General features: G+C 62.8%; 1 protein-coding gene across 1 annotated transcript in view; it reads right to left on the reverse strand.

The window, feature by feature from the left end:
- EIF4G1 (eukaryotic translation initiation factor 4 gamma 1) overlaps window positions 1–12,641 on the reverse strand; it is a 44,505-nt gene that overhangs the window by 23,769 nt on the left and 8,095 nt on the right. Inside the window, exons 2-8 of the mRNA XM_065411224.1 lie at window positions 10,467–10,575; window positions 10,034–10,120; window positions 9,454–9,486; window positions 7,356–7,376; window positions 5,974–6,147; window positions 5,291–5,390; window positions 662–774 (exon numbers count right to left, since the gene is read on the reverse strand). Of these exons, the coding sequence (XP_065267296.1) occupies window positions 662–774; window positions 5,291–5,390; window positions 5,974–6,147; window positions 7,356–7,376; window positions 9,454–9,486; window positions 10,034–10,120; window positions 10,467–10,541 (603 nt within the window). The 5' untranslated portion in view covers window positions 10,542–10,575. The remainder of the gene's footprint in view (window positions 1–661; window positions 775–5,290; window positions 5,391–5,973; window positions 6,148–7,355; window positions 7,377–9,453; window positions 9,487–10,033; window positions 10,121–10,466; window positions 10,576–12,641) is intronic.

The raw sequence follows: 12,641 nt of genomic DNA on the forward strand, positions 1-12,641 counted from the left end.
GGCCAGGGGAAACGAGGTGGCAGAGGGTTTGAATTACAAGCCATTCAGGAACATGTCCCCACATGAGCCAGGGTGGAGCCCGGGGGGATCTGCCCCCCCGGAAGGGGCCCTGGCAGACCCAAGCTGCAGCGCTCGCAGAGGGCGGCTTAATGCTATAAATAGATACTGTGCCAAGCCTCTGAGCAACAGCATTACTGCAGGCACCGGCTGGCAACTGCAGCACCCACCCCCAGCCGCAGCAGCCGTGACACAGCATGTTCTCCCCACCAGGGAGGACAGGGAAGGTCGGGCCTGACTCTGCAGACACAACCGGGAGCCAGCCACGCACTCCCTCTCCTCACCACCGCCGCCCCGTCCCCTGTACACAGCCACACACGGCCCGCCTCACCCCCACCCACAGTGGGGACAACGCAGTCCCACCCGCTCCCTGCTTAGTGGGGTGTGCAAGGCCTGGCCAAGCGGCCTCGCATGGCGCTGGGTTCTGGCCCCTCACTCCCCGCAGAGGCAGCATTTTCAGCTGGGGGGCGGGGGGGAAACCAGCCTTGAGCCATTCTCAGGCACCCCACAACAGGCTCCATCCCTCACAGCTGGGAGTCACCAGCACAGGGCTCCTGGGGGGGGCAGCGCAAGAACCCGGCCCCCCTCCCCTCACCCTCCTTACCGTCTTGCGTTCTCGCTTTGTTGGGATGGGCGGCTGCTGGTTCATCATGACCTGGGCAGTGGGGACCCCGGCTGGGAACTGCTGCACCCCCTGAGCAGGGTAATAGGCACCAGCTGGGAAAGGAGAGAGTCAGTCAGAGGAACTGGGTGGTCCAATCCCCATTGCACCAGGCAGCAGCCAGCACTAACAGCCTGGAGCCACCAGATACCAAGTGCCGTTCCCCCCCAGGAACCCCCAGTTCGTGGGCCGGGAATTTTGCCAGGCAGGCCCAGCACAGCAGCCCCTCCCTCACAGAGACACCCCCTGGACACAACCCGGGCAGCTCTTGTTTGGCCTTTCCTGCCCAATGCCACTCAGGGTTGCTGGGGGTCAGAGCTCTCTCGAGCACCAGAGCACTACCCAATGAGCTGCTGCGCCCACAAACACAGGAGGCCCACGGGCTGCTCAGTGGGGCGGGATCCTCTCCCAGCAGTCTCCAGCCCTGGCCAGGAATGTCCCAAACCTGAACAACAGGACCAACCAGCCCTTCCCAGAATTCCTTCCCCGTGACGCAGAGCGTAGCTGAGCTGCCCCCACGTCCAGCCTCCTGCTGCAGAGGGCTAGCCAGCCCCACGCCCACCCCTACCCAGTGGCAAGGCAAGGGAAGCCATCCCACTGGCAGGCAGGAGTTAAACTTGCCACCTAGGTTGCCGGAGCTGGCAGATGAAGCCTGGAGAGAAATCCCTACTCCAGGCCCAGCTACACTTCCCAGAATGCTACAGGACAGCTCAAACTCGCACCCAGCCCCCTTCCAAACTTATCAGGTGGGCAGAGGAGGAAGCCTGTGTGTGTGTGGAGTCCATGCCCCATCCGGAGAGACAGGACGACCCAAGCAAGCACTGGGGTTCAGGTGTCTCCTCCTGCAGCTGCCTTCCTTGTGCCCCAGCTCGGCGGCAGCAGCTCCCCGGCCTTATCTCCCTCACACCAGACTGCACCCGCCCCAGCTCCGCAGAGGAGTAAGAACCAGAGCTGCCAGCCCACTCTGCTCACACCCACAATCCCAGATGGCTGGAGAGCTGGGGCTCAGGCCCCTCATCAGACCCATGGCTGTTAGGCCGGCCAGCATCCCGGCCCCACACAGCTGGACTACAGCACCAGGTAGTAGCCTGACCCCCTTGGGATGAGCCAGGGTCACAACAAGGGCAACATGCCTGAGGTCCCCCAATTCCATGGCTGCTGCAAGGTCCCATGACTCGCAGATGCTGAGCAGACTCAGCCAAACCAGGACAGAACAGGGCAACCAAGAGCCCCAGGAACAGCGATGCGGGGCAAGGAGCCAGCAGCCCGGGCCGGCGGCTCAGAGCCAGGGTGACTGATGGAAGTCAGGCAGCGCAAGTCAGAGCTGGTCTGTCTCAGAACCAGGACTGGGAATCAGCTCTCTGCAGAGACCCTGTCTCTGCCCAGATCACCAATGGGGGGCCAGGCCCAGGGATAAGGTCCCCATGGCACACAAGAGCATGACCCGGGCACAGGAGGGCGCCCAAGGAGGAAGAGTGTCAGTCTCTGGCCTGAGCTCTGACAGCAGCCAGCCTTCCCTGAACGACGGGCCAGACAGATGCCCCCCCCACTGCCCCAGCGGGGCAGGCGACCATGAGATGGATGCCAGCATGGGGAGGGAGAGACAGTAACAGGTGGGAGCCTGGCCTCCTCCCAAATCCAGCACTTTCCTGGGCCCTTAACCCCCTGGAGGCTCCAGATCTCCACACCAAGGGCGTGGGCCTGTCCCACCCCACTGGCCACCCACACACTCCAGCGGGGCACTCGCTGCTCAGGCTGGGAAGCAGCCATGGGGCAGACCAAGCGTGGGGAGTTCAGGCTGGCTAGCCAGGAACTGTCCTGCTAGCTGGCCAGGGTGGGGAGGGGAATAACCCAAAGTCCCTCCATCCGTAGGAACACGTGGTCCTTCCTAGGGCTCGAGGGCCTGGGAAACTGACAAAGGAGGGGAAGTGACTTGCCCAAGATCACCCGGTGAGTCAGTGGCAGCGCTGGAAACAGAGCCTAGATCTCCTGACTCCTGGTCCTGTGATGAGCCACCAGGCTGCCCTTCCCCAGATAGGGGCAGAGCCCCCAGCAAGTGATTGCAGGGGCTCAGCAAAGGAACAAGAGCCCCTCCCATCTGAAGCTCCCGACACCAGCTCAAAGCTGCAGGTTCAAGCCAGCCCTGTTTCTTACAGGCCCCTTGGAGCTTTTCCCCAGCCTCGCTTTCTGGGAGCCAGACTGCCCAGGAACCACACCTCACTGCCCTCATCTTTGCCAGGGTTGGCAGCTGGTGGAGACCAGGAGCCCTGGTATGCAACACCAGGAGGCTCAGAACAAGATGGAGGGAGAGGTACAATTGCCAGCCAGAGAGGATGCTGGGAAGTGTAGTTTCCACATAGAGTTTATCCAGCCACCCTCCCTCTCCCCTACCACAGCTCAGCCTCCCACAGCATTTGTGGCCAGACGGGCTCCTAGAAGCCAGGTCCTTAGAAAACCTTTTTGATAGCTGGTGACCACCAAGAGGGATCCTTGCCGAGGGCACCGAATGATGATGCTTTGACAGGAAGCTGGAAGCAGCAAGGGGCTGGGAAGCCGGCATGCCAGGTCCCTCCTCTGGCACATGCAGCCAGCCGCCTCCCAGGATGGACATTTACTAGTGACTCTGGAGGCCTTGTGCACTGGTGAGAAGCAGCCACGGGGCAGAGCGGTGCAGCTCCTACCACACAAGTCTGCCAATACCTATAGCCCAGACCCCTTCCCTCCACAGCTCTGCTCATGCCTCTCAACCCTGACCCACAGCTCCCTTTTGCACGTCAGTCCTGGGCCTCCGGCAGGAAGCTGCCACTCCCACCGGCCTGCTGCTTTAGGGAGATGAGACACTGATGAGTCACCTGCCCTGTATCTCCATCGAGGGGCTCCGTGCCCCCTTCACACCCGGCCAGTGCCTGGCCACAGCAGCCCAGCCGGCCTGCCATGACTCACCCACAAGGCTGCAGATGCCACTGCTGACGAGCTGCTGTTACACAAGAGCATGTGGTCAAGAGATCTGGGGCCTTTGGCTACCCCACCCCCAAGCTGGGGATGAGACACAGACAGGCCTAGCCTGGAGGTTAGCGGAGCCCAGGCCAGCAAGCCTCGGCATCTGGCTCTCTCCAAGATACTGAATCCCAGGTGGGGAGCAGGGGCTACACCTACCTGTCTCAGGGGGAGCCCATTTTGGTGCTGTGTCCAGAGGCGGCCGCTGCCGGGGCCGGGATGGGACGCAGGGCCCAGCGGCTCACATTGCTGTGTCTGCAGAGCCGCCCGCCCGGGATGGATCCAGACTAAATATAGTCACAGTCCTGCTGGCCATGTGAGCGCAGCGCGGGGGAGGGGAGGGGCGGCTGGCTGCACAAACCCACCGCTCCACTTCAAGGAAGGGCAACCTGGGAAGGGGGACTGAGGAGCCAAGGCAAGGAGGGGGGCACACGGGAGCCCCTTCCATACTTCCCCTTGGGTCCTCGGCTTGGCCACGCTCCGGGGACAGGGGCCTGTGTTTATTTAGGGAACAGCTGACTCTGGGGCTGCTGCTGCCTGTTTCCCTCTGCAGCGACCAAAGGGCAGGCTGGGGCTAAAGTCTGCCCGGCCTCTCTGCCAGGACAGTTAAACATTAAGCTGCCCTCGCTGGGGGTGGGCGGGCAGGGGGCCCTAATGGGGTGGGCCAGCCTCAACGTTCCGCCCCCTCATTTCAGCCCCACGCTCACATCTCTCCTACCCTCTGGCAGTGCCCCCCTCCTGCAGAACAACGCCAACCCCCTCCCCCCCCCCCCCCCCCCCCCCACACACACACTTTGGTAGGGACCAGCTCGGGAATGAGGAAAGGGCCATTTCTAGGGAAAACTCTCATCCCCCAACTCCGGGGTGCTAAGGGAGGTGTGAAATTCTAAACTCAGTTCACGGCCCCTTCCGATTGGACGCGCATCCCCGGCACAAAACTAACCCGGCAGAGCTGGGGCAGCAGGGAGTCAGGGGCACTGGGAGAGCTGAGAGCGTGGGAAGCCCAGGGCTGGAATAACAGAGGGGCTGCATGCTGGGATCGAAGGGCATCAGCAGAGCTGCGTGGGGCGCAGTGGGGCCCAGGGCTGGAGTAGCAAGGGGGCTGCAGGTCAGGATTGAGGAGCATCAGCAGAGCCGCACAGGGCACAGCGGAGCCTGGACGGGAGTAATCGCACGCTGTGCCTGGTTCTCAACCAGTGACGTCCTGTTGTTCAGGTTTGGGACATTCCTGGCCAGGGCTGGAGACTGCTGGGAGAAGATCCCGCCCCACTGAGCAGCCCATGGGCCTCCTGGAGCAGCTCATTGGGTAGTGCTCTGGTGCTCCAGAGGGCTCTGACCCCCAGCAACCCTGAGTGGCACTGGGCAGGTAAGGCCAAGCAAGAGCTGCCTGGGTTGTGTCCAGGGGGTGTCTCTGTGAGGGAGGGGCTGCTGTGCTGGGCCTGCCTGGCAAAACTCCCACCCACAAACTGGGGGTTCCTTGGGGGGGAGGGGGAGACTGCACTTGGTGGTTTCAGGTGCCCCAAACTCCCACCCCAGACTGAATGGAAGAGGAACGGCGTCCCCGGGGGCCCTTACCGTAGGTGCCAAATTCCGGGGGGTTGGCTCCAGGATAAAAGCTGGGGGCGCCCGGCTGGACTGGGTACTGCTGAGTTGGAACAACATACGTGGAGCGACCCTGGGTGGGCAGAGAAGGACACGCCGGTTACTGCCCGCCAGGCCCTGGAGTACACATCTTCACGCCACAGAGATCTGAGGGGACTCTCCCAGCAACCATCACGGAGGGCAGGACCCAGAGCGTGGGCAAGGCTGGCAAGCAGGGCAGCACGCACGCTGCAGAGCAGGAGGGCCTTGGCATCAGGCTGCTGGCCTCACGGGACCTGGCTCAGCGGAGCAGGCGGTCAGTCCCTGCCAGTCCAGCAGCGAGCAGGGCTTGCAACCGCACCTGGCCCTCGAGGCTTCCTGGGGCAGAGGTGACACACGGTGTCACTCAGCACCAGCCTTTCCACCCCAACAGCAGCACGACGGGCTTCCAGAGGGCCTGGGGCTGGGCCCCCCGCATGGAGCAGCAGAGAAAGAGGGGCAGGGTCCATAGGACTTCCCATGGGGGAGCCCCAGAGCCTTCCCTCCCGCTCATAAGCTGATGATCTGGTGGTCAATTCTGTCCTGATGACGCCACACCCCCACTTCAAAGCCAGTTTGAGCCCCGCGTGGCAGGGAGCAGAAGCCCAAGGAACCCGGTGTCCGGGTGCAGCCCTCACCTGTCCTGGGATGTAATAGGCTCCTTGCGAAGCAGGGTAGGAAATCTGGGAGGGGATCATCATCACCTGGGAAGCAGCTGGATAGACATGAGCAGGCGGGCCGGGCCGGGCCGACGTGTTACTCTGCACCCGGGAAGCACTTGTCGGAGGCTGGGCCCTGCTCTGGTAGAAATGCTTTGGGAGAGAAGGACGGTGGCACTCAGTTAGTCCCAGCAGGGTGCCAGGACCGCCCAGCTCCACGCCCCACAGAGGCAGCTGCTTCCCGTCTCTGCATCCCCCATCCGGAGGGCTGGACAGCAGCTACCACTACCCCCAGAGCTGGGACCACAAGCGGACAGCTAACGTTCCGCCCCCCAGCTGGGATGGGAAAGGCAGTCTAGGGCAGGAGGTGCGAGGAACCAACAGCAGGGGCATGGCATCCCCACACAGCTTGTGGTGTGCCTCTGGGACCCTTCTGACACATGGTGGCCAGGCGCTAAGAGGTGGCACACACGACCAGCTGCCATGGGGTGGCAGGACAGTTTCGTAGCTGTCATATGTGCCCATCACAAGATGGCTGCAATCCCCAGCTGGCTCCTCCCGCCCCTGGGGCTGTGGGTGTCTCAAGGGGTGCAGTCCCCCAGGCTGGCGCAGCTCCATTGACACTGGTGGTGATGGGCTGGACCCTGCTCCCTTCCCCTAGCAAAAATTCCCATAATTTCTCAACAGCCGTGGAAAACTACAACTCACAGATGGCACCTGTAGGGAACCAAAGGAAGTGGGACAATCTCTCTCCCCCTATTTACCTTAAGCACAATGCTCAAGTTCCACCCAGCCAAAGGCCACAAGTCTAACAGAGCTGATCACGGCCACTCGCAGCACCCTCAATACAGATGCTGTGGCCTGTGGAGACTACAGGCCCGAGCGTGCAATGAAGCCAGGCAGCTGGGACTGCAATAGAGCACTGAATTCTGGGACATGTAGTCTCCACGGGCTGCCGTACGGATGGAGCCAAGCAACCAGCTGGAGCTGGGTGGAATCGCTCTGCATACTTAGGGAGCACAAGGAGGGACCATCTCATTAACCAGCTGCTGTGGGGGGTGCTGGGTGCACCAGGAAAGTCCAGCCCTGCATCTTTCTCCTAGGGGTCTCCTTTTAAGTGGGAGCAGCTCTGAGCCTTTTCAGACCCCAGTGTAACGTCACAGGCCCCCTGGGCTTGGGAGGGAAGTTACTGCATCCCAAACCTGATCCATACCCCCAGAGCAGCCGTCCACAACAGCCCCACCAGAGTGAAGCATGGCAGATAGTAGCACAGTGTTCACACATACACACACACCACGTGCCCTGTCTCCCACTCCCCAGCCGAGAGCACCGCCTGAGCAGGGGTAATGAAAAAGCGTTACCTGAAGAGACCTGAATCCTCCCTGTTAGCGAGCACACACACAAGGGGAGAAGGAAGAGAAAAGAGACAGGAGTTACCCACAGCCTCACAAGGTCCCAGGCCCCAGGGACAGGCGAGCAAACGCTGCTGTGGGGGGAGCCGGAGCTCAAGCCGGAGCTCAAAAGGGCTTTTGGTACAAGAGCCGCCCGGCTGTAAGGGAAGGTCAGAGGGGAGGGCCAGGCGGGAGAACAGTAAAGCAAGCGTGTCTCGTGGGCTTTGGAGCCCAATGCGCAGATGCTGCGCCCCCGAATGCTCGAGAAGGCAGCCCTGGCACCAGGCGATACCTTCAGGGCCACGGCCCACTGGACTGGCAGGCGGCTCAGGGACCTGACCCCTCCTCATACGCAAGAGCTGGACAAAAAGACCACAGTGGCCCCTCAACTGCCCCTGCCCTTCCCCAGGATGCCGTGAGCCAGGGTCTGCCCTTCAGTCCCAGAACGTGCCTCCAGACACAGCGCGTGAGGGTGGGGGGGATCGTTTCACAGCCTGGACTGCCCATTCCAAGGGCCCTCATCCTGAGTTCAAAGGGGGGGCGGATGACAGCAGCCGACCTGGGATGGGCCTCAGCTTCAGGACCGCAGCTGCACCAGGGCCCATCCCCATGAGCTAGAACTCCCCTCTCCTCCTCCTGTCAGACCCTATGTCGTTCTCCATCTGCACAAGCCGCCCCGGCCTTCAGCCAGACTCCAAAGGGCGGGGCAAGCAGAGACGATCAGCAGCTTGTGGGGTGCCCCTCTGGCAAACTCCACTCACGCATCAAGAGGCAGGACTATGCAGGTGGTGAATGGGCCTCTCTGCCCTGCTAGGCCAGCCAGAGCCCAAGCCGCGTCTTAACCACGGACCTCGGCCTGACCCAAGACAAAGCAGCACATACAGAGCTGGCATCCCCTCTCCGGCCTGCGTCTGATCAGTACAGACAGCCCAGAGCTGGCACCTCCAGGGCACAGGCCTCCCGGCAGGCAACGCAGTGCTAGTGTGAAAGAAATGCCAACGCGCAGCCCCGACTCAGGGGCCAGCGCACCTCTTCCAGCAAACAACTCCAACCGTCCAGAGGCGAATCGGACGCCACCAGCCACCCCAGCTCCTCCCCTCCACAGAAACGCTCGGCCCCACGGCAGGGTGTTTCCCAGCCCGTGAACCCCCAGTGCGTCGGACCAGGCGTGGAGCCAACTTCACAGCCAGGGGGTGCAGAGGGAGGTGAAAGGTCAGGGGAGGGACCGTAGTTACCAACAAGCTGCCCATCCCTGCTGCCCTCTCCCGCCCCCGCTGCACTGGCAGCGGAGCAGGGACGGGGCTCACCTCACCCTGCAGCCGCCGCGTGAGATGGGAGCCCTTTTAGTAAGGGACAGGGTGATTGCTCAGAGGTTACGGCAGCAGCACAGCATGGTGCCATCTCAGGGTGCTGCCCTGGGTGCTGCCAGGGGACTAGTCCATCTGAGGAGCAAAGGCGAGACCACCTGTAGGTCAGGCACAGACAGAAGCAGCTTTGTGAGGCAGAGTGGGTTGTGGGGCTGGTAGCAGAGAAGCAGCCACATGCTCCAAGCTTCATGCAGGACTCACGTCAAGGTACAGACGCTGCAGTGAAACTCCCATGGCCTCCTACTCAAGGACACCTCTCCTCTCCCTGGGACACCCACATGGCCAGCAGAGATCCCAGCCCACTGGGCCAGCCAAGCCCCCGGCTCCCCACTCCAGCTGTCTGTCTGGCCTTGCAGAGCCCCAGCATCGGGCTCCTGGCTCACGCGCACTCGGAGATTGGTGCAACTCAACCAGCGCTCGGGACCCACTGTCTTTGCGCATCCAATCACCCACTCTCCGTGGTGAGTCCACCACTGGCCTGAGAATGTGGCAGGGGTTCTGGGCCACAAGACACCACGTGAGACTGCCAAGCCTTCCTGCTCCTTGCGTTAACCCAAACCAGTTCTCCCCAGTGCTCGGTGCAGCCCGCACCCTCCCACTCCTCTAGCCCCGCCGTTTCCTTGCAGCATCCAGACAAACACCATGTGGCTGCACCCCCGGGGGGCCGTATGGCATGCGGGGGGGCAGGGGCGGGTTAGTACCTGCTGGTGTAAAGCACGAGGCCCTGCTGGAAACTAAAGACAGGAAAGAGCGAGGGGAGAGGAAAGAAGAAGCAAGGTCACTTCAGGTTCAGACAAGACTGCGAGGCCTGGGAGGGGGTGGGGGGCGGCTCTGCGCCATGTGCCCCTCCCCAAGGAAAGAGACGCAGGCCGGGAGGGCAGGCAGACAGACATCCATCCATCCCCTCACAGCTCCCCTGCAGTCGCCCCCACCTCCCCCTCTGAGCACACGTTCATCCAGCCCCACCTCCTCCACGTGCACGGCTGCACACACCGCGGGGCCAGAGCCCCACTCAGGAGGGTCCGGGTAGCTCTGCCCTCCCTCCGCCTGGCACGCTGGAGCCCTCCAGCCTGACTCAGAGCTGGGGCCAGTTCAGCACCACAAAACCTGCTCGGCAGCAGATCAAAGGCCCCAAGCGCAGCCAGGCTGGCACCCCAGAGAACCACGCAACTGGGAGGCAGCAACCACCCCTGGCCGTCAGAGAGCCTGACGGGCAGAAGGCAGCGGGAGTCCCAGCGGCCCCGAAGAGCCGGCAGCGGCCCCGCCCCAGTGCCCCCTTACCTGTCGAGGCTGGGAAGGCGTATTCATTTGTGTAGCTTGCGACGGGTTAAAAACCACGGGTGCCGTCTGACCAGGTGGAAATGCCGACTGCAGGGAGACAAGGAAGGAGCAGGTTGGCACGGCAGCTACCAGGGCTCCCCAAAGCCACACCCCAGGGACCTGTAACACTGCGCTCCCCGCTGGGCCACTCACTGCACTGCCAATAACCCGGCACCCCATGGGCTCCAGGCTCTGAGCACGCCTCCCTCACCTGGCAAGCCCAATCCTGACCCCAGGACTGGTCAGCAGGGAGCCGAGCGCTAAACCAGGCATCTCAGCGGAGGGCAGTACGGCTGGGATTAGGCATACGCAGGGCTCTGAGGGGAGATGCTCCAGCCGATGAAGCCTCAGAGAAGGGCCGGGGGGGGGGGGGGGGGATGCAGAGGGGTCCTACCTGTGGAAGTCCAGGAGAAGGGGCAGGGTGTGGGGCTGTCGGGGCTCCTCCTGTGGGCTGTGGAGCTTTGTTCATTTCATGTGGTGCTGCATAAGGATCCCCTCGCTATCTGCGGTCAGAGAAACAAAGAGCACAAGCTCAGTAGAGGGGCAAGGAGCCTGGGGTGAGCGGGGCAGAGAGGAGCTGGGCCCAGGGCAGGGAGTTCCCCAAAGGCAGCTCCGGCAGGGGCTGGCTGATGACTTTGCAGCCTGGGTCTGCGCAAGTCCGTAGCACACGCAGGCTGCCCTGGGGCCCGAGGGTCTGCGTGCCAGGACAAATGAGCCTCAGACTCCAGCTAGCCAGTACAGTCCAACTTGGCAGCGGGGTTTCAGGCAGAGATTGGCCACCACAGTCCCTGGGGCAGCTCGAACAGCCGGAGCCAGGCACAGGCAGTCACTGGGCGAGCTCCCGGTAGTGATCCCCGCAGGAGCGCTCAGTGGGTGCCACTCAGCAGGGACGCTGGTGGTCTAGAATCCGGAGGCCCCAGCCCAATGATCATCCCTAGACCAGCGAGGCCGGACCCCCATTTATCTTCTCCCTCAACCTTTCCCCCTGCTTCCTTCACGTTCTCCTGTCTCCCCTGCCCCACCCCACCAACAGCAGTAAGCTCCAGGGTGCCCTCAGTACCTGGAAAGGGCCCCTCACCCACTACTGAGGTAACACCAACCGAGGGAGGGGGGGGGGAATATCTCACAGCAGCCTGTACTCCCAGGCACGGGCTCCCCTGCAGCCCCCTCCCCAACAGAAACAGCCAAACATTTCAGGAGGTCGGAAGTGCCACAAAGCCAAGAGTTTTCCCCAAAGCAAAGTCATTAAAGACAGCTCCTGGGGAAGAGTCCAAACAGGCCCCAAGGCAGCAGGAACCCAGCCGTGCCCCCCGCCCCCCAAGAATGGACCAGGCCACAATCACTGGTTACAGGGAGGGGAAGCCGAGAACTCTCCCAGTTTTAAGGTCCTTAGGAGCTGGGGGAGACACCATTCCCGCACACCTGGAACCTGGGTGAATCCCCACCCTCCGGCTACAGCCCCCCCACCCTTACTAGTGCTCAGTCCAAGCACTGCAGGGACCCCTCCATAACACACCCCAAGGGCTGAGCCCGGGTCGGTTCCCCCCAGACATGCAGAGGGCATGGGGGTGGCAGCTTCTCTTGGGGATGCAGCACGCCAACCCCCTCCCTCCAGAGACCACTAGCCACAGACAGTCGGGAGCCCCATGGACCCAGGCCTCCCCAACTCAGCAAGAGTGAAGAATCCACTGACCTAGGCTTGAACCCAGCTCCAGGGACCTGCCTGGGCCCATCTACGCAATAGGGACAGGCCAGGCCCCCCGGCTCAGCTCCCCACCAGCTCATTACCTGCCCCATCTGCCCGCAGCATCCGCAGGCCAGACAAACATGTTTCTAGGAGGAAGGAGGCCATGCTGGGAACTGGCTCCCCAGAGCGTGGCAGCATCACAGGGATTCTTGCTGGGAGCTGCCCCATAGCCAGCGTTCTTGCCCTGCTCCCTGCTGGGCAAGGCTGGGACTGGCACCATGAGCAAGGGCTGTGCTCACCCATAGCCAGAGAGGGGTCTGCTGGGGGGGGGGGGGGGGGAATTCCCTGCCCCGTTCTCGCTCGGTGCCGGATCTGGAGAGCAGCAGGGAGAGCCCAGACCCATCTCCGATGCTGACAGGCCTTGCCCCAGGACTCCCTGGCTGCTTCCCCTCCCCCTTGGTTACAGTGCAAAGGCCACAGTGACAGAGCATGGGGAGCCCCAGCCTCCTTCCCCGGGCGCAGAGAGAAGACCATTGAACCCCGCTGGAGCCCAGCACCGCCACACGAAGGTGCCCAGCCAGAGGCAGGAGGCGGCCCGGGCCAGCCCTGCCAGGGAACCTTCCCCAACCATCCAAGCCAAACAAACAGCCTGGCTCTCGCTGTAACCTGATGCTCAGAGTCAGCATTCCAGGCATGGGGGAGACACAGCCAATGCAGACCAGGGGGCGGCCATCTCTGCGCAGGGGAAATCCACCACCTCCAGACCCTCTCCCAGCGCCCCTGGGAATCACGGCCAGTCCCCCCAGAGGGGGCAGGATCCCACAACAGCCTGGGTCACATAAGGGGGGAAAAGAGCTGCAGGCCCAGTCCATGGGCCCTGCG

This window comes from Emys orbicularis, chromosome 9 (assembly GCF_028017835.1).
Source record: "Emys orbicularis isolate rEmyOrb1 chromosome 9, rEmyOrb1.hap1, whole genome shotgun sequence".
Lineage (NCBI taxonomy): Eukaryota > Metazoa > Chordata > Testudines > Emydidae > Emys > Emys orbicularis.